The 27,106-nt window shown below is 43.0% G+C and overlaps 2 protein-coding genes across 2 annotated transcripts; both read left to right on the forward strand.

Moving 5' to 3' along the window:
- The first annotated feature begins 10,077 nt into the window (after positions 1 to 10,077).
- On the forward strand, positions 10,078 to 20,048 carry LOC127318511 (1-phosphatidylinositol-3-phosphate 5-kinase FAB1B). The gene is made up of 11 exons (XM_051348991.2): positions 10,078 to 11,172; positions 11,997 to 12,701; positions 12,991 to 13,144; positions 13,261 to 13,605; positions 13,671 to 14,588; positions 14,666 to 14,994; positions 15,063 to 15,186; positions 15,257 to 15,427; positions 15,542 to 17,002; positions 18,210 to 18,473; positions 19,311 to 20,048. The coding sequence occupies exons 1-11, from the start codon at positions 10,487 to 10,489 to the stop codon at positions 19,632 to 19,634; spliced, it is 5,481 nt and encodes a 1,826-aa protein (XP_051204951.1). The 5' UTR covers positions 10,078 to 10,486; the 3' UTR covers positions 19,635 to 20,048.
- Positions 20,049 to 26,086: 6,038 nt separating this feature from the next.
- Positions 26,087 to 26,680, forward strand: LOC127318543 (transcription factor MYB77-like). Its single transcript, XM_051349020.2, has one exon. The coding sequence runs from the start codon at positions 26,087 to 26,089 to the stop codon at positions 26,678 to 26,680; it is 594 nt and encodes a 197-aa protein (XP_051204980.1).
- The last annotated feature ends 426 nt before the right edge of the window (positions 26,681 to 27,106 follow it).

Consider the following 27,106-nt stretch of genomic DNA (forward strand, 5'->3'; position numbering starts at 1 on the left):
GAGCTCGTTGTAAGCGGTTACACCGATGCAAGTTGGAACACTGATCCTGATGACTCTAAGTCACAGTCACGGGTACGTGTTTATATTGAATGGTGCTGCGATGGTGGGCAAGCTCGAAGCAGTGCACGGTGGCGAAGTCTTCAACAGAATCAGAGTACATAGCGGCTTCAGAGGCTTCATCAGAAGCGGTATGGATGAAGAGGTTCATTGTAGAGCTCGGTGTGGTTCCTAGTGCATTGGACCCACTAGTCATATATTGTGACAACATGGGTGCCATCGCCAATGCACAAGAACCAAGGTCACACAAGAGGCTAAAGCATATCAAGCTGCGTTACCACTCGATTCGCGAGTACATCGAAGATGGAGAAGTAAAGATTTGCAAAGTACACACTGATCTGAATGTAGCAGATCCGTTGACTAAAGCTCTCCCTAGGGCAAAGCATGACCAACACCAGAATGCCATGGGTGTTAGGTATATTACAATGTAATCTAGATTATTGACTCTAGTGCAAGTGGGAGACTGAAGGAGATATGCCCTAGAGGCAATAATAAAGTGGTTATTATATATCTTTATGTTTATGATAAATGTTTATATACCATGCTATAATTGTATTAACCGAAACATTAATACATGTGTGATATGTAAACAACAAAGAGTCCCTAGTATGCCTCTTAACTAGCTTGTTGATTAATGGATGATTAGTTTCATAATCATGAACATTGGATGTTATTAATAACAAGGTTATATCATTATATGAATGATGTAATGGACACACCCAATTAAGCGTAACATAAGATCACGTCATTAAGATATTTGCTATAAGCTTTCGATACATAGTTACCTAGTCCTTATAACCATGAGATCATGTAAATCACTTATACCGGAAAGGTACTTTGATTACATCAAACACCACTGCGTAAATGGGTGGTTATAAAGGTGGGATTAAGTATCCGGAAAGTATGAGTTGAGGTATATGGATCAACAGTGGGATTTGTCCATCCCGATGACAGATAGATATACTCTGGGCCCTCTCGGTGGAATGTCGTCTAATGTCTTGCAAGCATATGAATGAGTTCGTAAGACACCACATACCACAGTACGAGTAAAGAGTACTTGTCAGGAGACGAGGTTGAACAAGGTATAGAGTGATACCGATGATCAAACCTCGGACAAGTAAAATATCGCGTGACAAAGGGAATTGGTATCGTATGTGAATGGTTCATTCGATCACTAAAGTCATCGTTGAATATGTGGGAGCCATTATGGATCTCCAGATCCCGCTATTGGTTATTGGTCGGAGTGAGTACTCAACCATGTCCGCATAGTTCGCGAACCGTAGGGTGACACACTTAAAGTTGGATGTTGAAATGGTAGAACTTGAATATGGAATGGAGTTCGAATATTTGTTCGGAGTCCCGGATGAGATCCCGGACATCACGAGGAGTTCCGGAATGGTCCGGAGAATAAGATTCATATATAGGAAGTCATTTTATAAGATTTAAAATGATCCGGAAGGTTCTATGGAAGGTTCTAGAAGGTTCTAGGAAAGTCCGGAAGAAACCACTTTGGAAGGCGGAGTCTCAAAGGGACTCCACCTCCATGGCTGGCCAACCCTAGAGGGGGAGGAGTCCCAAGTGGACTCCCCTATGGGGGCCGGCCACCCCCCCGCATGGAAGGGGGGAATCCCACCCCAAGTGGGATTCCCACCTTGGGTAGGTTTCCCTATCACATGGAAGGTTTTGGGTTCGGGTCTTATTCGGAGACTTGTAGTCCAACACTTGGGGCTTCCACCTATATAATGAGGGCCAAGGGGAGGGGGCCGGCCACCCCAACAAGCACAAGGTGGCCGCACCCCTTAGTGGCCGGCGCCCCCTCTCCCCAAACCCTAGCCGCCCCGCTCCTCCACTTCCCGCACGCTCAGCGAAGCTCCGCCGGGTTTCTCCACCACCATCGACACCACGCCGTCGTGCTGTCGGATTCAAGAGGAGCTACTACTTCCGCTGCCCGCTGGAACGGGGAGGTGGACGTCGTCTTCATCAACAACCGAACATGTGACCGAGTACGGAGGTGCTGCCCGTTCGTGGCGCCGTGATCAAGATCTTCTACGCGCTTTTGCAAGCGGCAAGTGAACATCTACCGCAGCAACAAGAGCCTCATCTTGTAGGCTTTGGAATCTCTTCAAGGGTGAGACTCGATAATCCCCTCGTTGCTACCGTCTTCTAGATTGCATCTTGGCTTGGATTGCGTGTTCGCGGTAGGAATTTTTTTGTTTTCTATGCAACGAATCCCTACAAATAGTTGATAGCGTCCCTAGGAACATGATTACCGCTCAACAAGCAACTTATAAGAAATAAGATACATAAGTACATATTCAATACCACAATAGTTTTTAAGCTATTTTTCCCATGAGCTATATATTGCAAATACAAAGGAATGAAATTTTAAAGGTAGCACTCAAGCAATTTACTTTGGAATGGCAGAGAAATACCATGTAGTAGGTAGGTATGGTGGACACAAATGGCATAGTTTTTGGCTCAAGGATTTTGGATGCACGAGAGGTAATCCCTCTCAATACAAGGCTTAGGCTAGCAAGGTTGTTTGAAGTAAACACAAGTATAAACCGGTACAGTAAAACTTACATAAGAACATATTGCAAGCATTATAAGACTCTACACTGTCTTCCTTGTTGCTCAAACACTTTTACCAGAAAATATCTAGACCTTAGAGAGACCAAACATGCAAACCAATTTCAACAAGCTCTACGGTAGTTCTCCACTAATAGGTTTAAACTACATGGTGCATGAGCTTAATCATGATCTACTTGAGAGCTCAAAACAATTGCCAAGTATCAAATTATTCAAGACAATATGAGGCATTTTCTGTTTCCAACCAAATAACAATAAACGAAGCAGTTTCAACCTTCGCCATGAACATTAAAGTAAAGCTAAGAACACCAGTGTTCATATGAACGAGCGGAGCGTGTCTCTCTCCCACACAAGCATGAATTTATTCAGCGAATAACAAAACGAAAATAAAAGCACACAGATGCTCCAAGTAAAGTACATAAGATGTGACGGAATAAAAATATAGTTTCAATAGAGAAACCTGATAAATTGTTGATGAAGAAGGGGATGCCTTGGGCATCCCCAAGCTTAGACGCTTGAGTCTTCTTGAAATATGCAGGGATGAACCACGGGGGCATCCCCAAGCTTATACTTTTCACTCTTCTTAATCATATATCATCCTCCTCTCTTGACCCTTGAAAACTTCCTCCACACCAAACTCAAAACAAACTCATTAGAGGGTTAGTGCATAGTCAAAAATTCACATGTTCAGAGGTGACACAATCATTCTTAACACTTCTGGATATTGCCCAGAGCTACTGAAAGTTAATGGAACAAAGAAATCCATCCAACACAGCAAAAGAGGCAATGCGAAATAAAAGGCAGAATCTGTTAAAACAGAACAGTCCGTAAAGACGAATTTTTCTGGGGCACTAAACTTGCTCAGATGAGAAAACTCAAAACTAATGAAAGTTGCATACATATCTGAGGATCACTCACGTAAATTGGCAGATTTTTCTGAGTTACCTACAGAGAACCCTGCCAAAATTCGTAACAGCAAGAAATCTGTTTCTGCGCAGAAATCCAAATCTAGTATCAACCTTCTATTAGAGACTTCACTTGGCACAAAAATGCAATAAAATAAAGATAAGGAGAGGTTGGTATAGTAGTAACAACTTCCAATACACAACAAAACAGTAGCAAAATAAAAACATGGGTTATCTCCCAAGAAGTGCTTTCTTTATAGCCATTAAGATGGGCTCATTAATTTTAATGATGCACTCGCAAGAACTAAGAGTTGAAGCAAAAGAGAGCATCAAAAAGCAAATTCAAAACAAATTTAAGCATAACCCACTTCCTATGGAAAGGAATCTTGTTCACAAATAAATTCATGAATAACAAAGTGACAAGCATGGGAAGATAAAACACGAGTAACTTCAAGATTCTCAACATAAAGAGGGGAAACTTAATATTATTAAGATGCATATAACCATGTTTCCCTCTCTCATAATAACTTTCAGTAGCATCATTGGTGAAATCCACAATATAACCATCACTTAAAACATTCTTATCATGGTTCATATGCATAAAAGTATCATCAATTTTGGCATAAGAAGAATTCTTCTCATTAATAGTAATTGGAGCAGGATCATTATCAAGAATTTGAACATCGTAAACAAGTTGCATACTAAGGGAATTGTTTTTGGCAATCCCATCATAACTATGACAAGTTTCATAAGGGTAATTATAACCTATATCATAGCATTCTTTATAATAATCATCAAAGATTGGAGGCATAGTGTCCATCATAAGAAATAGAATAGTTATCTTTCACAGTATGTTCATCTGTGACCATACCATCATTGTTACTAGAAGGAGATGTATCAAACATATAATGATCAGTAGCAAAAGGATTTTCAAACACCTCATCCCCAAGCTTAGAGCTTTCTATATCATTATGGGAGGAAGCATGGATAGTACTGATACTATGGCAATTATTAACATCATCATTTTCAGAATTAGTTTCCCAGAGATTTTCAATATCAAAAGTAGTGTGCTCTTTCAAATCATGATCACTAATGTAGGTAAAGGGCATAGGAAGATCATTGTACTCAGATTCATTATCATAATAATCATTAGGAGCAACATACTTACGGTTACATATCGTTATCTCATACACGCGGGAATATGCTGTTACCTCTTTCTTTTTATTCCCCATCTTCTTCTTCTTCTTCTTCTTCTTCTTCGTTCCCTTCTTCTTGTTCCCTTTGGGAGGAAGAGGCTTGAAGAGAGGCTTCTCCACATAACCTGATTTATTTCCAGAAACAATAGAAGAAACTTGGGAGGATTCCTCCTTTTCATTAATAAGTTCAAAACACACAGCGGTCCTATCATATTTTGGCAAAGTGTCATCTTCTAAAATATTTTGTATGTAAGTATTTGTATGGCAATTATCAATGCAATAAGAAAGACACCCATGCAGGACATCATCAATATCAAGATCGTTAATATCTAACAAAGATTTTTTTCTTGATAACTCTTCACACCACAAAAATAAAGTAAGTTCATCATGCTGATTAGGAGTAATTTCATCATCACAATACAAATTTGCAGCACTCATGGGGTTCAAATTATCATTGGAGGAGCATTGAAAATTAAATTGACCCACTCTATGGCAAAGTTCACAAATAAAAGGATAGAGGACACAAACTTTTTTACCAAGATCATCTAGAGCCCTAGACCACTTTCTAGTTTTTTCATTCATATGATGGATACAATATTCATCTTCGATTTGATTAATTCCACAGGGTCTATGCATTCCACAAAAATTAACATGCTTATAAGAAATAGCATTTTCAGAAGTTTGAGCATGTTCATTGCAATCATTAACAACAATTTCATTTTCCATGCAAGTGTCTTTGAAAGGTTCATGATATTTATCAAAATTCTTCCTAGGCAATTCAAAATGAGAGGCAAAAGCTTTATAAAGATTTGCAGCAACTTGAGAGTCAAGACCATAAGTAGCACTCGTATTTCGAAATTTATCAGTATCCATAAAAGTTTCAATGCATTCATAATCATAATTTATACCTGACTCTCTACCTTTGTCGTTCTCCCAATCTTCAGTATTCTCCTGAATTCTTTCAAGAAGATCCCATCTAGCTTCAACCTCCTTGCTTGTGAAAGATCCCTCCAAACAGGCATCTAGATAGTCCTTGTGATGTCCTGAAAGTCTTGCATAAAAATTATTAATAATAACATTACGGGGGAGCTCATGAATGGGACATTTGAGCATTAGTGACTTCAATCTCCCCCATGCTTGGGAAATACTCTCTCCATCACGAGGATAAAAGTTATAAATGTAATTCCTATCAATATGCACTTCATGAGGAGGATAAAATTTAGAATAAAAGAGAGATACAATTTCCTCCCAACCAAGAGAATGCCTATTCTTCAGCAATTTATACCAATGCGCCGCTTTACTAGACAGCGAAATAGAGAATAGTTTCTTCCTCACTTCATCCATAGAGATACCTGCACACTTGAATAACCCGCATAATTCATGCAAAAACAGTAAATGATCTCCAGGATGGACAGTTCCATCTTGAAAGGAGTACTTTCAGTAGGTGGATTTAAAATATCACAAGCATCATTAGAGTTATCGCATATGGGAGATAAAGCATTACCAGAGCAAATTTTCTCCCCTAAAGATGGGAAGCTAAAAAGATCATAAAAACTAGCTTCCCCAAGCTTAGACTTCTCCATAGCATTAGCAGTAATTGCGTTCATACTAATAACATTGCTACTAGCATGCAAATAAGGTTCCATAGGTTTTTTAATTTTCGCATCACACAATTCATGTCTTAACTCAGGAAATAGATTAAAAAGCTCACTAAATTTTTTGTTGTTTTCCATTATGCCTAACTAGTGAAATAAAAACAAGAAACAAAATGATGCAATTGCAGGATCTAAAGGAAATAGCTTCGAGCACTCACACACCGGCAACAGTGCTGGGAAATAGCTTAGTAGTCGGAGGATGTGAATACCTTTTACCTTACCTCCCCGGCAACGGCGCCAGAAAATAGCTTGATGTCTACGCACGCTTCTATTCCTGTAGACAGTGTTGGGCCTCCAAGAGCAGAGGTTTGTAGAACAGCAGCAAGTTTCCCTTAAGTGAATCACCCAAGGTTTATCGAACTCAGGGAGGAAGAGGTCAAAGATATCCCTCTCAAGCAACCCTGCAATCACGATACAAGAAGTCTCTTGTGTCCCCAACACACCTAATACACTTGTCAGATGTATAGGTGCACTAGTTCGGCGAAGAGATAGTGAAATACAAGTGGTATGGATGTATATGAGTGGTAATAACAATCTGAAATAAATATGGCAGCGAGTAAACATGCAACAGAACAGTAAATAAACGGAGATTCGATGTTTGGAAACAAGGCCTAGGGATCCTACTTTCACTAGTGGACACTCTCAACATTGATCACATAACTGAAACTACTCTACACTCTCTTGTTGGATAACAAACACCATTCATTGTGTAGGGCTACAAGAGCACCTCAATGCCGGAGTTAACAAGCTCCACAACATCCAGAGTTCATATTTAAGTAACCTTAGAGTGCGTGATAGACCATTGCAATTTAGACCGAGTACTAACATAGCATGCACACTGTCAACATCAGCTATGAAAGGGGGAATAGATCGCATCAATACTATCATAGTAATAGTTAACTTCATAATCTACAAGAGATCACAATCATAGCTTATACCAAGTATTACATGATGCACACACTGTCAACATTACATCATGGAGGAGGAATAGACTACTTTAATAACATCACTAGAGTAGCACATAGATGATATTCAACTAGATCACAAAGAGAGAGATGAACCACATAGCTACGGTAGAGCCCTCAGCCTCGGGGGAGAACTACTCCCTCCTCATCATGGAGACAGCGATGGCGGTGAAGATGGCGGTGGAGATGGCTTCCGGGGGCAATTCCCCGTCCCGGCGGCGTGCCGGGACAGAGACTTCTGTCCCCCGAATCTTGGCTTCGCGATGGCTGCGGCTCTGGAGGGTTTTCTGGAGCTTCGTCAATCGGTGTCGAAGATTTAGGTCACGAAGGCTTATATGGGCGAAGAGGCGGAGTCGGAGGGGCCACGGGGGTCCCACACACTAGGGGGCGCGCCACCCTCCTTGGCCGCGCCGCCCTGTGGGGTGGGCCCCCCTGGCTCCCCTCTGGCCCCTCTTCGGTGCTCTGGAAGCTTCCGGGAAAAATAAGATATTGGGCGTTGATTTCGTCCGATTCCGAGAATATTTCCTTTGTAGGATTTCCGAAACCAAAAACAGCAGAAAACAACAACTGGCCCTTCGGCATCTCGTCAATAGGTTAGTTCCGGAAAACGCATCAAAACGATATAAAATGTGAACAAAATATGTAGGTATTGTCATAAAACAAGCATGGAACATCAGAAATTATAGATACATTGGAGACGTATCACCCGCAAGATTACAAGTATTATTTCCTAATACAACTCTAGCTTTCCTTAATAGTAACTTGGGCTTCCGATTCTTCTTATTCTTCGAGTTGTGGGCCTCCAGTAAACCCCGGGTACCATCTTCGGCAGGCCCATTGGGGATGCCTATGTCACTTAGCTTCCCGACCTGCTCACTGTATCGCTTCTTTCTACTCCTACGTGTGTTTCGGCTTAATCCACACAGCTGGAGTAACTCTAAGAATCTTTTTTTATCCCTCGGCTAGAAGGCATGGTTACCATACCGAGTTAGTCCACACCATTTAAGAAAACTTAAAAGGCAAAATAATTACATCCCAATATTTTTCATAATTTCTATGTTTTATAATTATTCCCCTTGTTCTTTTGGAGGGTTTTTGGTAAATGCGATCCTATATTTTTTAGAAATTTGATATCTTGTTACTTTCAAATTTTCCCGATTATTTCGCTTGATCTTGCATTCCCTCTGATATCTAAACAAGTGATTTTAGTGGAAAACATGAATGTTACTGAAGTAACAAATATACATTGACCAGTATGATTTGCCACCAATTTCCTTTGGTTCATCTCCTTTTGAAATCCTACCTATATTTTCTTTTCCCAATCAATTTTTATATATTGATAAAAGCGCAAACTAATCTCAGAATACGTTTAGGGCGTGTATAGCGTATGCCAATCTGATGTGAAGAACAAAATATGAGTTCATCAAGCCATGCTTTTGTGTGATATAGAGAAATCAATTTACATTCAGAAGAGAGACCCTTAAGTGCACGAAGCACATAGGCATGCATTGCCAAAGATGGAAAAGAGCAAGCATGAAATCTTGTACACCAGATCTCCTTTTACCCCGAGGAACACAAAAACTTTGTCCCTTCGGAGAAATCCAATAAAAAACTTTAAAGTTGCTCGAATGATACTAAGCTACTAATACATCTAAAATGAAATACTCCCTCCGTTTTAAGATATAAAACACTCTTTTCTTACAATGTCTTTGATGCACAACTTTCACCATTAATATATACCAGGTTATATGGATTTGGAATGTATAAGTGTGGTATCGTTGCATTTGTTTTACAAATTTCTTTCTATATATATATATATACTTACATAAATTATGTAGACATATGAAAAGTAAAAAAACAATCATAGTCAAAATTGCAAGTTGTCGACCAACGAAATTTAAGGGTGCTTTATATTTTGGAACAGGGGAGTATTATACAGAAAATATTATAGTTATGTTACCATCATATATTTTGTAGCCAACCACATTTAATCCAGTGGAATTTTGTTTGTATGGCCACACACCACTGTTCCTAACTCCACTGGATTAGGCAACCTCGTTCAAGTTGGCTCACACCACCACCACGTCAACACATTGTCATCATAACCGCAAAGCCGTGATCCACCAACACCCGCCTGACCGAGAGCACCATGTTTTTCTCCCACCTCCTGTATGCTAAGAAACCACGGCATCTACTGTACGCCAAGAGCCGGTAGCCTCGATCCACACGCCACGTGGTTCCAGACTATACTACATAGAAGGACAGGCCAGAAGAGCACGGTAGGAAAATGGAGGGAAAAAGGTGGCCGAAAGACATGTATGTCCCGCATGATATTTTTGTTTTTGTTTTGGACCCCATATCAGGTGAAACATGTCACGACATCACTCACATGATCTAGGCCGTGTATCCTAGAATTGACCGCGAGTGATTATTTTGGAAAAAAACAAATAAAACATGAAAATTGCAAGGGCTGCCAGAATTTACCATGATAACTTTTTTTTGGTGGCACTGACTCCCTGGGCGCTGATTTTTTATGCATCTCCTACGGATGTTGCCCTAAGAAAAGAAATTACAGCAGATGATAGATTTGGAGGAAAGAGAAGCTGGTAAAACAAGCAACCCCGATAAAAAGGAAAGAAACCCGAAATTAAATCAATCAGGAAAGGAAAAGATTTGAAAAAAAGAGCAGGACGCGTCATTTTAGTTTGCTTTCTATCCGTGTCCCGTGAATCCGCACCCTCGAAGCAAGTCCAGCCCCGTGCGTGCTTCACTGGCGCTCTTCTGGAACCCTCCTCATCAGCTCCTCCTAATCCCAACCAAAATTCGTTTCTTTCTTGAACCAAAAATCACTTCTTCCCTTTTGCAATTCCCGTTTCTCCAGTTCGATCCAGCGCCGCCGGATTCCTGGCGAGCTTCAAGCTGCTCGTCCCAATTCGGCCGACGACGAGCTGCCTGTGTGGCTTGCTTTGCTGCCGATTCAAGTGATCTGATCTGGCGGCGGGCGTGCCGAGGACGGGGTTGCTCTGAACTCGGAAGCGGCGAGGGCCATGCGAATTGGTGCGCCGCTGGGTTGAGCATGAGGGGCGGGGCTGCTGCAGGTGCGCGTGGCCTGCTGGGTGATGGGATCGCCGGAGGGGCGGCTCGTTGAGCTGTTCGGAGCAGTCAAGTCGTGGATGCCGCGGCGGGGGGAGCACTCGCCGCCGCCGCCCGCGCCCAAGGCTGCGGCGGCGGCGGCCGTCCCGCTGGCGGCGCCGCAGCCGCAGCAGCCGCATGACCTGTCCCGGGACTTCTGGATGCCCGACCAGAGCTGCCGGGTCTGCTACGACTGCGACGTGCAGTTCACCATCCTGAACCGGCGCCACCACTGCCGGCACTGCGGCCGCGTCTTCTGCGCGCGCTGCACGGCCAACTCCGTGCCGCGCACCCCGGGGGACGCCGCGCGGGAGGACGGCGACCGGATCAGGGTCTGCAACTACTGCTTCAAGCGCTGGCGGGAGGAGCAGACGCCGGCGGCGCGGAGGGACGCGTCGCAGCCGTCGAGCCCGGTGCTGAGCCCGACGCCGTCCGCCGCCAGCGTCGGGAGCGACAAGTCGTGCTCCACCGGGCGTGGCAGCGCCGTGACCAACGGGCAGATGTCTTCCTACGCGAATCTAAGCTGCACTGACTTTGGGTCCCTGCCGGTGGACGGCGAGGGCCGCAAGCCTGATGATGCTTCTCTGGAGAAGCAGCGTGCTGTGATGGAGCCGGCTGGGAGCATGGACCATGTGGACAATCCTCCCGATCCATTCAACTTTTGCTTGAATAGGTATGCCTTTTTCAGTCTTCTGGCTTTGTTCATCAGCAATTCTTATATTAACTTCTTTTTAAAAAGAAATTTAAACTATACTAGCTTTATACAATGTCATCGACAAAGAAGTATTGTTTGAGATAGTTGGCCAATCAGTAACCTGAGACTATACCTTTTAACTTTTGATACATGTGTTGTTATATTTCGGTAAAAGTATCGAGCTTACTTCTTTTTGAAGAAAATCAAACTATATTGACTTTATAGAATATATTATAGTGTGTGGCACCGATACAGTCTTGAAATATCCCTTCGGTGTTCTATCCTATTCATGATAGTACTGTGATACAAGCATGCAGAAATTCATAAGTTTTTTCTTTAGAGAACATAAACAGTCATAAGCTGCTGACTGGTTGTTAACCAACAAAGGTTGACTGGAATCAGTAGCACTGTTAATCATCATTATCATCTCTGAACCGAGTAGAAGATGGAAGGTGCTGACCCAAAAGTACATTTTGATTACTTCCTTTTATCCTTTTCTCATTGACTTGTACTGGTGACTTGCTCATGCTACTTTTTGTGCCAAAACAATGTGATAGCAACGTATCAAGCAACAATGCAAATGCCTGACATAATCTTATCGTTTAGTTACATGATGATAAGCCAGATGTGATGAATTTACGTGATGGCAAGCACTCTAGATTTTGGACCAGTTAACTTATTGCTCAAGTTCCGTTTTCTGGAAAGTGCAGAGAAACTATCAAACTGAACAAATAAATGGTAGAACTGTATTCAAAATTGCAAGTTGCATTCTGGTGACTAATTGAATATATATTTTCTTCTAGGAGTGATGATGAAGATGATGACTACAGAATTTTTCGCTCAGATTCTGAAGTACACCACCTAGAAAACTCTGAAGAATACTATGGTCCTATGTGTTTTGATGATCATCAAGCTCTCTGTGGTGATGCTGCTAAAGAATCTGCATCCCCAAGGAAAGATACATTCACCTTAGTTACTTCTGCTGGAATTGATAAGATGGGAGATCATATCATCGATACTAGTGAGGAGTGCAATACTCGATCTTCTTCCCTGTACGGCATGGAAATATTAGAAAATGAACTTGTAGATTTTGAAAACAACACCTCACTTTGGCGACCTCCTGAAGCCGAGGATGAAGAGGATGACCATGATGGTGATCCATGTGATGATCATGAAGGGGAGGATGCCACAGGAGAATGGGGGTATCTGCGCTCAAACAGCTTTGGCACTGGACATTGTAGGAGTAGAGATAAATCTGCCAAGGAACACAAGAAAGCCATGAAAGATATTGTTGATGGGCACTTTCGGTCATTGGTTGCTCAACTTCTTCAGGCTGAGAATGTGCCATTGGCTGATAAAACTGGGAAAGAGAGTTGGCTAGATATAGTTACTTCTTTATCTTGGGAAGCCGCATCTCTTCTTAGACCAGATACCAGCAAAGAAGGACGAATGGATCCTGGTGGTTATGTAAAGGTGAAATGCTTGGCTTGTTGCCGTCCAAGTGACAGGTGAAGAAATTCACTCCTCCACGCATTAGTTGCACATAGTCTAATGATTTTTGCATCTCTGTGTGCTTGAGTATTTATTTGCCATTTGGCTTATGCAGCGCTCATAAGAATATGGTATTGCTTTTTAACGTAAATGACATGTAGTGCTAGTGCTACAGCTGGCAAACTTGCTTTTTAAGTTACAGCACTTTGAATTTCATAGTTTCTCTACTTTTTCATGCATTTCTTTAGTGTTGCAGGTAAGAACTCATTTGTTTTTGTGCCTTGTTGTAAACTTCTTCCTTTCCAGCTTGGTTGTAAGAGGGGTTGTTTGTAAGAAGAATGTCGCTCATCGGCGTATGTCAGCAAAGAAGGAAAAGCCACGAATCATAATTCTTGGTGGTGCACTTGAATATCAGCGTGTATCGAATTTGCTTTCAAGTTTTGATACTTTACTGCAGCAGGTACTACCCATGAGTGCTTTTTCGTGCATACATTGTAAAACCAAAGTGCATTGGGAGGGTAGTATAAATTGAGAATTGCTAATGCCGATTGTTTTCATGCCCTTTTTTAAATCCAGGAAACAGATTATCTGAAAATGGCAGTTGCAAAGATCAAAGCACACCAACCAAGTGTTGTATTGGTGGAAAAATCGGTTTCTCGTCATGCTCAGGATTTGTTTTTGGAGAAAAATATTTCCCTTGTTCTGAATATCAAAAGACCACTTCTGGAAAGGATATCCCGCTGCACTGGTGCTCATATAGTTCCATCAATTGATTATTTGTCATCCGAAAAGCTGGGTAAGTGTGACTTATTCCATGTGGAGAAGTATATCGAGGAGCACGGGACAGCTGGAGAAGGTGGAAAGAAAATGCTGAAGACCCTTATGTTCTTTGAAGGCTGCCCAAAGCCATTGGGTTTTACAGTAAGTGTTGAGTTATTGATTCAGTTATAATACCTGGTCATGTCTAATCATCTCTGATTCTGTAGATCTTGCTAAAAGGAGCTAATGGTGATGAACTGAAAAAGGTGAAGCATGTTGTGCAATATGGAGTCTTCGCAGCATATCACTTGGCTCTTGAAACATCTTTTCTTGTGGATGAAGGTGCAACCCTTCCAGAACTCCCTCTTAGGTCACCAATTATTGTTGCTTTGCCAGATAAACCATCTAGTGCTGATAGATCCATTTCGACAATACCTATTTTACAAATGTCCACTGATTCATCACCCAACAGTGACCTGCAAGCAACTGACATGCTAAAGGATAATTTTAAATTTAATGATTTTAGAATGGTTGACCAAACGGCAGCAGCATGCTTCCCCGATAAGAAAAGCTGCGAAACATTGGAAGTTGAGTCAACCCAAACGTCACCCGTTCAAATCAATGACCAAAATGGAAACATAAGCTGTTTGCTGGGTATGGACCCTCGATCATATATTGATCCCTTGGTTCAGCAGTCGAGAATTTCATTATGTCATTGTCCTGCTTGTACTAGAAATATTGGCAGCGAAGTGAAGTTTGAAGAACTCCAGCCCGAAACAAGTAGACATGCGCTGGCTAATGGCTTCAGTTTATTGCCTGCTCATTCTGGAAATTCGGTGTCTGCTGAATGTGATCTTTCATCTGCCCATAATCCTGAGAATGGTATGAATATAGCAGCTAGGCCATCTGCTCCTCTCAACTTAGAAATTTCTTATGATAATGGCAGTTCAAAGAATGGTTCGATTATAAAAAAGGATGAAATTCCGGCATCTCCAGCTGACAACCAGAGTATATTAGTTTCTATGTCCTCTCGTTGTGTTTGGAAAGAAGCTATCTGTGAGCGGCCACATCTTCTTCGCATAAAATATTATGGCAACTTCGACAAACCTTTAGGCAGGTTTCTGCGTGAGCAGCTATTTGATCAGGTTAGACCGAGATCGTTGATAAGTATATTTTTATTTGCAGACAATTATATTTTACTAACTTCTACAATTTGGTTTAGAACAATCGTTGCCCCTCTTGTGAACTGGCACCGGAGGCCCATGTTTATTGCTATGTTCACCCTCAGGGCAGCTTAACAATATCAGTGCGGAAACTTATAGTGAAGTTATCTGGTGAACATGATGGTAAAATCTGGATGTGGCATAGATGCTTACGCTGTCCACGTGATGATGGGCTTCCTCCAGCAACTAAAAGAATAGTGATGTCTGATGCTGCCTGGGGCTTATCTCTTGGTAAATTTTTGGAACTAAGTTTTTCAAATCATGCAGCAGCTAGTAGGGTAGCAAGCTGTGGTCATTCTCTCCACAGGGACTGCCTTCGCTTTTATGGGTATGTCCTCATCTCCATTCTACTTTATCAATTTGGTGAAAATTGTGCCTTAAATTTTTGAATTTCAGCTTCGGCGAAATGGTTGCCTGCTTCCGGTATGCATCAATCAAGGTTCACTCGGTCTATTTGCCACCATCAAAGCTTGATTTCACTTCCCAGCATCAGGAATGGGTAGAGCTAGAGGCAAATGAGGTAGTGTGTTTAGCTTTATGAGCTCACTTATGAGGTAGTTTCTGTCTGACGCTGATAGTCAATGTCTCAGGTGGTTGATTCAGCTGAACTCCTGTTCACTGAAGTGCTGAATGCTCTCCACCAAATTTCAGAGAAAAGGCCAATTACAGGCTCTTTTGATGGCAATGTAAAGATCCTTGAGTTAAGAAGAAACATAGTGGAGCTGGAAGATATCCTGCAAGTAGAGAAGGCTGATTTCACGGTAATTTCTTTTACCGTTTTTATCTATTTACTTTGCTAAGAAATCATTGCCATACTTAAGTTTGGTGAAAAAAGTAAAGCTCCACCTAAAATAGTATTCTGCATACATCTTCAGGAATCACTAAAGAATCTACTGAAAAAGGAAATCAGAAAGGGGCAGTTATTCATTGATATTCTTGAGGTTAACAAACTAAGGAGACAGCTACTGTTTCTGTGTTACTTGTGGGATCAAAGGTTAAGTTTCATAGCAACCTCAGGTGGCAAATACTGCGATGCTCTAGGAGGGTTACGAGTTGGAAATAAGATTTCTGAATTCAATGATAGATCAGTCGATACCAATACAAATACAAAGTTGGAGAAGAACTCAATGGGCACTGCAGTTGTTTCAAATGCTGAAGATGGATCCTTGGGACAGAGCCCGCTTCATGCTGGTGATGGGGGGCTTAACCAGCATGATCAATCTTATGAAACTAGCTTCAAAAACATTGAAGAGTTGAATGGTACTGAAAATACAATAGCTAAAATCAGTCATTCAAACAGTGCAAGTGTCAAAGATCATTTAGATAAGCAAGAATCTAACATCAGTGTCCGTAGAGTTTCTTCTGAGGGTCAGTTTCGAGTAACGACCGATATTTCAGACACATTGGATGCAAAATGGAGAGGTGAGGATGGACTTGCTCCTGATGCAAGCTTGGTGAAGCCTTTAGCTCAGCTAGAAGGTACAGCTGCCGATGTGAAAAAACAAGCTAAAGCAATACCATACCATACTTCTGCTTTATCTGTCAGGTCTGGGGATACAGTAGAAGACTTGCTAAGCTGTCTTAAAATGCCATACATGACATTTTATAATTCCCTGAACACAAATTATGGCACAGCACCAACATTTGGGACCTTGGCCGACTACAATCCTGTATACATTTCATTGTTTCGCGAGCTATCGCAGCAAGGTGGAGCAAGACTTTTTCTGCCAACTGGAGTTAATGATGTTGTTATCCCGGTATTCGATGATGAACCGACTAGTATTATTTCGTATGCACTTGTTTCACATATGTATCACTTTCAAATGTCAGTTGAGAGCAGCAAAAACAAAGACAGTGCAGATTCTTCATTTCCGTTGCCTGTATACGATTCAGGAAATTTTAATCCGTTTCACTTATTTGAGGATTTTGGATCCTCTGACGATTTCACTTCATCAGTATCTTCCAGTAGAGGATCCTTTGCTCCTGATGTTGTGCACTCCAGAGTTTCTTTTGAAGATGGTGGGCCACTTGGGAAAGTTAAATACACTGTGACAAGCTATTACGCAAAAAGCTTTGAAGCGCTCAGAAGGTCTTGTTGTCCATCAGAGCTTGATTTTATAAGATCTATCAGTCGATGCAAGAAATGGGGAGCACAAGGTGGCAAAAGCAATGTGTTCTTTGCGAAATCTCTGGATGATAGATTCATAATAAAGCAGGTCACAAAAACAGAGCTTGAATCATTCCTTCAGTTTGGTTCAGATTATTTTAAATATTTGTCTGAGTCCATAAGCACTGGAAGCCCTACATCCCTTGCAAAGATTCTGGGTATCTACCAGGTATGTTCACAGGACCTTTAGTCTCCTGTTTCTATTTTTATTGGCAGTGTCATTGAACATTAATTATGAGGAACAAATTTCATTTGTGTGCTTGGATTATAGAGAAACTTAATATCTTTTGAGTATGTATAGGCTTCTTGTGAGAAATGGCAATGGCTTCTGAGTAGATTCTTGTTCGGAAACAATGCTGGACGCGCAAAAATGTTTTCTGTCCATGCAACTTAGTGATATGCAGTCTCTAGGAAGTGATAACGTCTTCCGATTCCGAGCCCTTCTGTTTTATACATGGGCCCGGTCATTTGAACTCTTTTTTTTTCGATATGGGAGCATCGCTCCGGCCTCTGCATCAATAGATGCACACAGCCATATATGAGATATATGAGATTTTATGGAATCCAGTTGTTTTACTGGTGGGTAGAAGCAAAAAAAAAAAGTGAGCTCGAGCTCAAGGTAGCCCATTTAAAAATAAATCAAAAATAGTATTTCAAAGTTTTGAAAAATTCTGAATATAATTCCGGATGTAGTTAGGGATGTTACAGGCGCGTGAAATCACCATACGAAATACTTTAAACTCGGCTACCAAAAAAATGACATACTCTGGCAAATTTTGGGGTTTTGATTTTGTAAGATATGTATGTACTGTTCAAATTACTCAGAATTACATTTTTTTCACTTCTGCATAGCCTAGTGTATAAAGTATTTCGTATTAAGATATTACACGCTTGTAGGATACATCCTTAACTACACCCAGATTTTTTCTTCAGAATTGTTTGAAACATAAAAATACCCTTTTAGTTTTTTTCTTTTTCAAAAAAGGGCTACCTAGAGCCTGAGCTCACAAACGCCGTACTCTGGGTAGGAGGGGATTTCGTATCCAGTTTTGGAATCATGCATATTTATATGTAATTATGTATGCTTGCCATGGAACCTTTTATTTGGTTGAGATATTGTTTCCTTATTTACTTCTAATTGTTACCAAGTTCAGGTCTTTTTGTACCTGGAATTGCATAGTGCCTCTTTTTAAAAGCACAAATGCGCTTCATATGGATTTGTAGATCTATGTTTGTTAAATATGCCTCCGGAGATTTTGCAACCTGCAAGTCACGTGTACACGAAGGTTTTGCTTAGGTTTACCTAGACCTTGATGAAGATAGGTAGATTTACCTCTGCACTAGGTAGTACTGAAAAACGGTGTGCTTTTGCTTAGGTTACAATTAAGCATCTGAAAGGTGGCAAAGAATCAAAAATGGATTTGCTTGTGATGGAAAATCTTTTATTTGGACGGAATATTACGAGGCTTTATGATCTCAAGGGATCTTCAAGATCTAGGTATAATGCAGATTCCAGCAACAATAAGGTCCTTCTTGATCAGAACTTAATTGAGGCAATGCCAACATCACCAATTTTTGTTGGGAACAAGGCGAAGCGGCTTCTGGAAAGAGCTGTTTGGAATGATACTTCTTTTCTAGCAGTAAGTTCAGATGCTCACAACGAGAATTATCTGTTTTATGCATGCATTTCTTGTCCTTATAAAGACTAAAAGAAAACGTAAGATATCTCAGGGTTGCTTGTTGACTTAAGTTCTTGTTTATTTAATACCCCCTCTAGTTCAAAATAATTGCCAAAAAACAGATGTATCTAGACATGTTTTAGTATGTAGATACATCTATTTTTTGAGCAATTATTTTGAACCGGAGGGAGTAGTATGTTAACTTTCACCATGATTTATGGAACTTAATACTGGAGCATCAGTCTTTCGGACCTTTCTTTTGTGAAACCCGTATCTCATGAGAGACACAAGGTTTTGTTTTGTGAGGCATAGTAATCTTTAATTCTCTGTATAAGGCTATAAGCCATAAGATGGCAGATTATGCTTTCCCTTTGCCAGGATGAGGAAAATTATTTACTATTTTATGGACAATGGAACAAGACTGCTATGTACCTTTGTCGCTGAACATTTGCCACTATCTAGGATGCATAAACATAGAACTTTGTGGATGCTGTTCACTCTGTAGCTTGTGGTCTATCTCCATAGCATGTTTGTAGCCTACAGTAGTCAATATGTTTTAGACACAGAGTGTGCATGAGATGTGAAATACCCCTGGCCTGTTTGAAATACATTATGGAATACCAAACTGAACCTTGATACCAAACATTTATATAACATAATAAGAAATGATAAATCAGTATATATACTACATCATGTTAGTATATGAGGTATGGGTGTAACTGCACCTGGTAGTAGGATATTTCCCCCCTATATGTATACATACATCAACTGATTTGCAATGTAACGGCTTTCTTTCAGGGAATTGATGTGATGGACTATTCCTTACTTGTGGGTGTTGATGAGGAGAAACATGAACTAGTCCTGGGAATAATAGATTTTATGAGACAGTATACATGGGACAAGCACCTTGAGACATGGGTGAAATCTTCTGGCATTCTTGGTGGGCCAAAGAATGCCGCTCCAACGGTAGTCTCGCCAATGCAGTACAAGAAGCGGTTCAGGAAAGCCATGTCTGCTTACTTCATTGTGATTCCCGAGCAATGGATGCCTACGATAATCAACCTGGACCAATCATCGTCAAATATTTGTGAGGATGATTCTCAAAATGCTTCACAAGAGTGATATGGTGTGTTTTGCGAGTTAGTGACGGACGGAGGGTGCCGGATTTGGTCCCAATCCAATAATGAGAAATACTGACCTGGTCAATTTAGCTACTCAGGTGGCAATGAAATGGTCATCAGGTTGGACCGTGTATTCTCCTGTGCTCATTTGCACAGATCCGGTTGCACTCAAGAATCATGACATGTGTATATTCTTGCAACTGTAATTATGATTAGTTTTTCTCTCTCTTTTGTCTATATAGTTCATATGTCGGGTTCAAGTGTCATCTTGCCACTTGTAGGTAGTTTTCATTTTAGCAAGATGTATAAGAGAACAGAAATATTCTCTGGAAGTGGTCGTTGTATGCCCATGTTAATTTTAGAGGGCTATTGCCGTCTGTAGTTCAACAAAATAAAAGTTGAGTTCGTGCCCAAACCTCTTCTACAATAGGGAAGAACCGACTGTGCTTGTGCAGCACTTGTCTCGGCTGGTGCAACCAAATGCAATCTCGGCAGGTCGGTAGCTCGTGTTCTGTAAATTCTAGAAAATTTTGAAGACATAAAAATAAATAGATGTGATTATCTGGATTGACGATCTGGTCACCAAATGCGTGAACGAGAGGTTTATGCTAGTTTTGCCTGGTCGCCTGGATGTTATATGTGTTATGTTGCTGGCTGCTGGTTGCAGAGTTCAGGTTTTCTTTTGCTTGTTGTTTCAGTTCATTGCTGAATCCAGAGGTAAAGTAAATGTCACGTTGGTGACTGCTTTCCGATTCTGTCATCGCCCTTTTTATTGCACCGTTAGTTGGTTTAATGGCGCTACTATCAGCTGTATTTTAGGATTAACATCTGCGGGTTATGTGCTGGTTTTTCTGCCACTACATTTCATCTATTCACACCCGATGAGCCTAGTTTAACAGCACTGAGAGCATCTCTAGCAGAGCTCGTAAACACGTGAACTGAAAACTGCTAGTTCAGTTAATTGAACTCGTGTTTACGGAAAACCCTTGTCACAGATTAGAATCCGAAAAATAGGAACTGATAAATGGAATTTGAAATGTCGCGGGTAAATTAGGCGATGATCATATATATGTTAGATTGATCTCTCAAGTGGGCCCAACGGCCCACCGGGCCCCTTTGACCTGCGCCCTGATCGGGGGCGCTCAACCCACTATGGTTGACGGGCCCCTGTCACACTGCGCTATATAAAGAGGTGGGGGCCGGCGACACACGATACGAGGTTCGTCACCCGCCGTACACCCCACCGACATCCCTACCGATCTAGGGTTTGCAGTAGTGATGGGAAGCACCGCCACCACCACCTCTCCCTTGCGCATCCTCCACCGCCACCATGTCGACATCAGAAGGCTCCTCCTCGAAGGGAGAAGGTATCTTTCCCCTCTCACATCTCCCTCTCAGTTCTCTCTCAGATGCAATAGATTAAGTCACATATTCATCATATGGTTTACACTACCGGTTACATCTAGACTAGTAGATCCCAGGAAAATAACAATATATAGATGAATTTGATGCTCCGATTGAGCATCAAAACTTACATAATTCGAGAAATTAAACCTAAATTACTTATACACCAGCGAGCACTATTTAGTTCAAGCAAAATGCGGCCTAAATACTGGCATATGCGTGCGGCGGTGCCGGTGGTGGCGGAGCGTCTCGACGGTAGACGACATCGAAGCTGTCGTGGAGGAGCTTCACTCCTCGTCGGCGTCAAGCTCGACTATTTCGAGCTTGACGCGGCGGACGCGCTCCTTCCGGCGGGTCGCCTCGTACTCTCGCACCTGGCGGACGGCGTCCGCCTCCTTCCGGCGGAAGCGAGCGTGGGCCTCCGCCTCGGAGATGGCCTTCGTCTGCGCGAGCTCGACCTCCTCCTCGTCGGACCCGTGGACGTAGTCGCCCGCCGAGAAGGTGGGCGACCGCGCGGGGACGAGGTCGTCATCGTCGCTGCTGTCGGCGACGGGGAGCTGCGGTGCGTGACTTGAGCCGCCGGACGAGGACCCCTCGCCAGCGTTGGCGTACCTCGCCAGCTTCCCTTGGGGCGTGAGCCCCCAGTTCCTCCACCGGCATGCGCTGCACTTGCGCGTGCCCTCCGACCTGTTCCATTTCCGACGTTCCGCGTCGGTGCGGAACGCGGGGGGACGCGGCGGCGAGTCCCCGCCGCCCAATCCGGCGCAGCGGCCTGCTGAGCCGCCACGGGAGGCCATCGCGCCGACGAGGTGGGTGGAATGGTGGCTGCGGGCAGCTCGCCGGAAAACGGGTAGGTGGCGGCGGAGGGAGTGGAAGCGGCGGAGGGGAGTAGGGTTTGGAAACCGAACCCCTCCGCGGCCCCTTTTAATACGGGGTGACCGCGCAGTTTCTCGGGGGCCCGAACTCGTTATACGGGCCAGACCGCGAGTTCGGGCTCCGTTCTGGCCCAATTTCGGCCATAACCCGTATAACCACTGGAAGTTTCCGCCCAATTTACGAGCTCTGCTAGAGATGCTCTGACAATCTGACATAGACCATGGCATGCAAGCTAAACCTAATGTGGACTCTTACTAATCTGACACACACCTAACACTGGGAAAGATTATTGCTAACCGCTCTCATCGCCGAATTAGAAGAAAAGAAACACTAAAAGATAAAAATCAAATGCTGTTATGCGCGTGCGTCTTGTGTTCCTCGGATAGGTTACTTGTAGAGTTATAGTGGTTTGCGGCCAAGCCTTTCAACGGACTTTGAAAGGTGTCCTTTTGTTCCTGAGCTCCTCGCCAAAAGTTGGCTGGAGGCTTACACTTTCGCGATTGATTTCCCATAGAAGAACCGACCATGGCGATGGCGGCGCTCCGATACGGGGCCAGGAGGCTCGCTTGCCAGCGACCGCCGGTGATATTTAGGGCGGCCGTTGCGGAGGAGCAACGGCGGCTGTTGCCGTTGCCGAGGCTTATTCATGGCGGTACGCCGGCAATGAGGCAAACCTATGCTCGGCGCCCGCTTCGAAACTTCCATGTAAGTGGCGTGCTCGTAATAAAAAAGTTCAGATCTTTCTCCCGTTTTCCACTCGATTTGCCGACAAGATCTAGCGCTTCGCGAATAACTCGATCTAGGATATACTCTGTCTACGTAAGCCTAGCCGCCCATGCTGTATATTAAATCAAATAATTCCCGACATGGTGTATTGTCTCCATGAAGATTCAAGGGGATCTAGGTTGTTTAGAACCAATCGATGCGTTCCCTGTCCCATACTCCCATCAACTCAATACTTGAAATATCAATTCAACAATTCTACACTACAGCTTATCATCCTAGCGTCCATCCGCGGTGAGAGTTTCATCCTACCTAACAACGTATAGCTAAGGGAGAGATTATTCTCCCGTTGGTCAACGTTTTTTATACTACAGCTTTCACCGAGCCATTGGCTACTCCTAATCATCCCAATTATAACAAAGTGATTTTATGTGTGAACATGATCGGATACCGCTAAAAGTTGTGTTCCTGATCCATCCCTGTATTCAATAAACTGAATCAAATAAGAAACATGCGTTTGTGTCAAAACATAAGGTGATGCCTGAACTTGCCTTAGGAATTGAACTTAAGGCAAATGCATGCCTAGCTAGATCTTAGTCGGACTTAGATTTAACTAAATTTCAGTGAGCTGATGTCACCCAAGTTTCAGCTACAACCTAGTTGCAACTCATGTGTGCAACTCATAGGTCAGCATGAATCACGAAGCAAATTTAATGATATGGATATTTAACCCATGTGCAACTCACTGGACAACACGAATCACGACACAATCCAATACTTCGGAAAGCAACTGAGATTTAGCTAATTCTCAGACAACTTAGAATTAGCAAAACGGTAATTTTTATGCCTAAATGTTCGGTGGAAGAACCACAATGTCTGAGTTTCCAAATCATGGTATTGCATTGTACGACAAGTTGGAGGAGTCTCTCATTTCATCTAACTAGATGAGGTGCCAGCACTAAACATCCAAAGCCGACTGCCAAAATTGGCCAGGCTTGGTGATGAGAGGCTAAGTTGGTGTTATCATTGTCATTTACTCTATTGTTTTATTTATTTTATTTCAGCGTGGTAAACCTAAGAGAGTCACCTACCAGTACCAGGGATGGTTGAAGTTATATGTCGATTTCTTTGACCTTCTTCTGAAGGTTTCGCTGGTAGTACTTAAACTTTCATGTTTTGGTCTTGGTGGTCTACTATTATGGAACGACTTACGTGGGCCTCGCCATGTTCCTCGGATAACTCGGATACTGGTGAGTTTCTAATTATGATATTACTTCAAATCGATGGCATTTCTAGCGATTGGTTCAAGTCTCATAAGTGGTATTGCATTTGCTTCGTTATGTTCAGCTAGAGTCCGGCCATCCTGAAGAGAGCCGTGCTGGAGGTGGAAAAAAGAGTGACGTGGAGTCCAAGTCTTCTTGAAGATCTGGAGGGGATTGACTTCAACAAATGAGAGACTCCTAGTTGAAATTAGAGACTACTATATGTCCGCCATTGACTTCAAGAAACGAGCCTATTTTTATATTTTTATTCCTAGTTTCTACTATATATATATACTGATTTGTAAGTTCATAATCGAAGAAGCAATCCTCTTATATAAGCCTAAACCGATGAGTGTTTTAAGTTCGGTGAGGAAACATGTTCCCTCTCCCTTTCTAGTACACAAGTGCACCCAAACAGCTCAATTACATGTCATTGAAAAGACATGTTGTAGATTGCTGGACTGACGAGCCACCAACCCAGAGCGCTCCCATTGAACCAGATTTCAAATTGCTCTTGATGGAAGTCACCAAAAAAGATTAGATATAATTATACATCTAGTCCTGTAACTTGTCCACCATGTGAAGGTTTAGTCCTAGATCTTGTAAAACCTGCAACAACATCCTACAACTTGCAAATCATGTGAAGATTTGGTCCTCAAACAATCAAAAGCTGACACATGGCGTCATAGTTTTTGTAGAAAACCCCCTAATATTTTTATCTGGCAAATCTGATCTTGTACCGCCAACTTACATGTGGTCCTACCTGTGAGGTCAAGTCCTCCTCGCAAACCATTTTATTTGCTTCGTCAGTCGCTGATAGATAGGACCCACATGTAAGGAGGCGGTATCAAGGTCAGATTTGGCAGATAAAAATATTAGGGTTTTTTTTCTGCAAAAACTACAATGCCACATGTCAGCTTTTGATTGATTGAGGACCAAATCTTCACATGATTTGCAAGTTGTAGGATGTTGCTGCAGGTTTTGCAAGATCTAGGACTAAACCTTCACATGGTGCACATGCAAGTTGTAGGACTAGAGGTGTAATTAGCTCAAAAGATTATCATGCAGCCTACCCAACTCTTTTCCAGGGGCATCATTGGTGTCTAATTGTTCATTATATAATGATCAACCACTAGTGAGATGTAAATGCTTCGGAATTTGTAATGAAGTGTTTGACACCAATAGTTTGTTGAGCTTTGTATGATTGTTTCACTTCCTCCAACATTTGATTTTCTCCACTGTTCCTTTTGAATTGTTGTTTTTCGTATGTTTGGCGACCTCTAGCCGAACGCTACTTTTGTGCTTTGTGGCCATAGATATGTTGTCGAATTTAGTTTTTCGTGAACTGCACCGTGGAACTCCTTTCCCTAAGGTTTAGATTCCAGTTGAACTTTTTTTTTTTGAAACTAATCAGTGTCCATACGTGGTTTTGTTTTATAATCTTCAATCTTCAATGCCTTTAGCCGGCTATAAGTATAATGCAATGTAACCCGAGGAAAAAGGTTTCACTTCTCGTGTACTTCCTCCGGTCCGATCTAATTGACTCGAGGGAGTACCTACATACTCGCCCATGTGCCAACCACAGGCGCCGATTAAGACGGAGCCGAGGTAGTACCTAACAAAGGCAATTAGATGAACACCAGTGTACACATCATATGCCATCATCTTTGTGCATTTGTGATAATAATGCATTAAACATTGGAGGTCATGGAACCAAAACCAGATAAACACGACATAGTAGATAGATATTTTGGTTCCTTATTTGGCTTCCGAGCTTGCCAAGAATAACATATCGACTCCTTTCCTTTCACGTTATCTTCAACTTTCCATGTAATGGTCATCGATCCCTTCCGTATATATACAGTGCCTTCCAAATTCCTTGCTGTAAAAGAAAACCTTCCAAATTCCTTAAGTACTCCGTGGGAAGTCTCTCGAAGGCAGGAAACCATGCCAAAACAAAGGAAGGCATGAAGCCTCCGCTCCGTACAACCGCTGCATGTGGGGGTTCCAACGCGCGCGTGCGACGCGCGGACACTTGTTCCTGCCTGCAAAACCCTGAAACCCAAACCTAATCCAACTCGCGCCGTCCCCTCCTCCTGCTACGTATATACGCTGTCGATCGCACCCTGCACGCACGCCCACTTCGAAACCGCAAGATAGCCGAGGCGAAGGGGATCAGCTAGCGTCGATGTCGGCCGCGGCGGGGAGCGGCGGCGGCGGCGGCGAGGAGGGCAGGGCGGAGTGCTTCAAGAAGACGCCATGGACGCAGGAGGAGGACGAGGCTCTGCGTCGCGGGGTGCGCGAGCACGGGGCCAAGAACTGGGACGCCATCGCGCGCGCGCTGCCAGGGCGCGCCTCCAAGTCGTGCCGGCTGCGGTGGTGCCAGCACCTGGCGCCGGAGCTGGACAGCCGCCCTTTCACGGCCGAGGAGGACGCGGAGATCATCCAGAAGCAGCTCGAGTTCGGGAACAAGTGGGCCACCATTGCCCGCCACCTCAGGGGACGCTCCGACAACGCCGTCAAGAATCGCTGGAACTCAACCCTGCGCAAGCAGCAGCCGGGCCTTGGCGCACACGACCAGGAGGACGTCGCCGCCGCCGATGGCCATGGCCAGGCCGCGCCGGACCTCCCGGCGTGCCTCGAGCTGTTCCCTTTGAAGGCCGGGGTCATGGAGGAGGAGGCTGCGGCGGCGGAAGATGACGTGGCCACTGGCCTGACGCTGGGATTGCCGGGGCTGCGCGAGGCGGATGCCGTGGCCGTCGACTTGACTCTGAGCCTTTGAGAGCGAGCCCTGCCCCAGTTTAAGTGAGTTAGTCGTTTAGCCGAGCAATGGCTACTTTTTGGCATCGTGGTATGGCCGTCCAATACGCTGGATAGACTGTTTTGTCGCCGAACGGATCGAGCGAATATGTGCACGGTAGTTGTACGCTGCATGGAGAGAAAAATTTGTGCTACTGGGAGTACTGCTAGTTTTGTTATTTTCAGTCGTTGTTGATTCTTGTTCTTCTAGAAATTAGGGCTAGTACGTGGTACTAGCTAGCGCCATTAATTATGTGCTACTGGATAGTTCATGCAATTCTTCTATACCTTCCTCTAACCCATGCATATATTAATTGTCGCTGATTTAAGAAGTATAGTAGAAATTAAGGATTTGAGATCAAACATTGATCTCATCGTGGTGGCAGCAAAGCCACAAAACTAAGGTTGA

The sequence above is a fragment of the Lolium perenne genome, chromosome 7 (assembly GCF_019359855.2).
Source record: "Lolium perenne isolate Kyuss_39 chromosome 7, Kyuss_2.0, whole genome shotgun sequence".
Taxonomy (NCBI): domain Eukaryota; kingdom Viridiplantae; phylum Streptophyta; class Magnoliopsida; order Poales; family Poaceae; genus Lolium; species Lolium perenne.

Excerpts from the sequence above, each read along its gene's own strand:
- LOC127318511 (XM_051348991.2), top strand. The coding sequence starts at position 10,487 with ATGGGATCGCCGGAGGGGCGGCTCGTTGAGCTGTTCGGAGCAGTCAAG. Across the intron at positions 11,173-11,996 it reads TTCAACTTTTGCTTGAATAG|GAGTGATGATGAAGATGATG; the intron begins GTATGCCTTTTT and ends ATTTTCTTCTAG. Across the intron at positions 15,428-15,541 it reads TAGAGAAGGCTGATTTCACG|GAATCACTAAAGAATCTACT; the intron begins GTAATTTCTTTT and ends ATACATCTTCAG.
- LOC127318543 (XM_051349020.2), top strand. The coding sequence starts at position 26,087 with ATGTCGGCCGCGGCGGGGAGCGGCGGCGGCGGCGGCGAGGAGGGCAGG.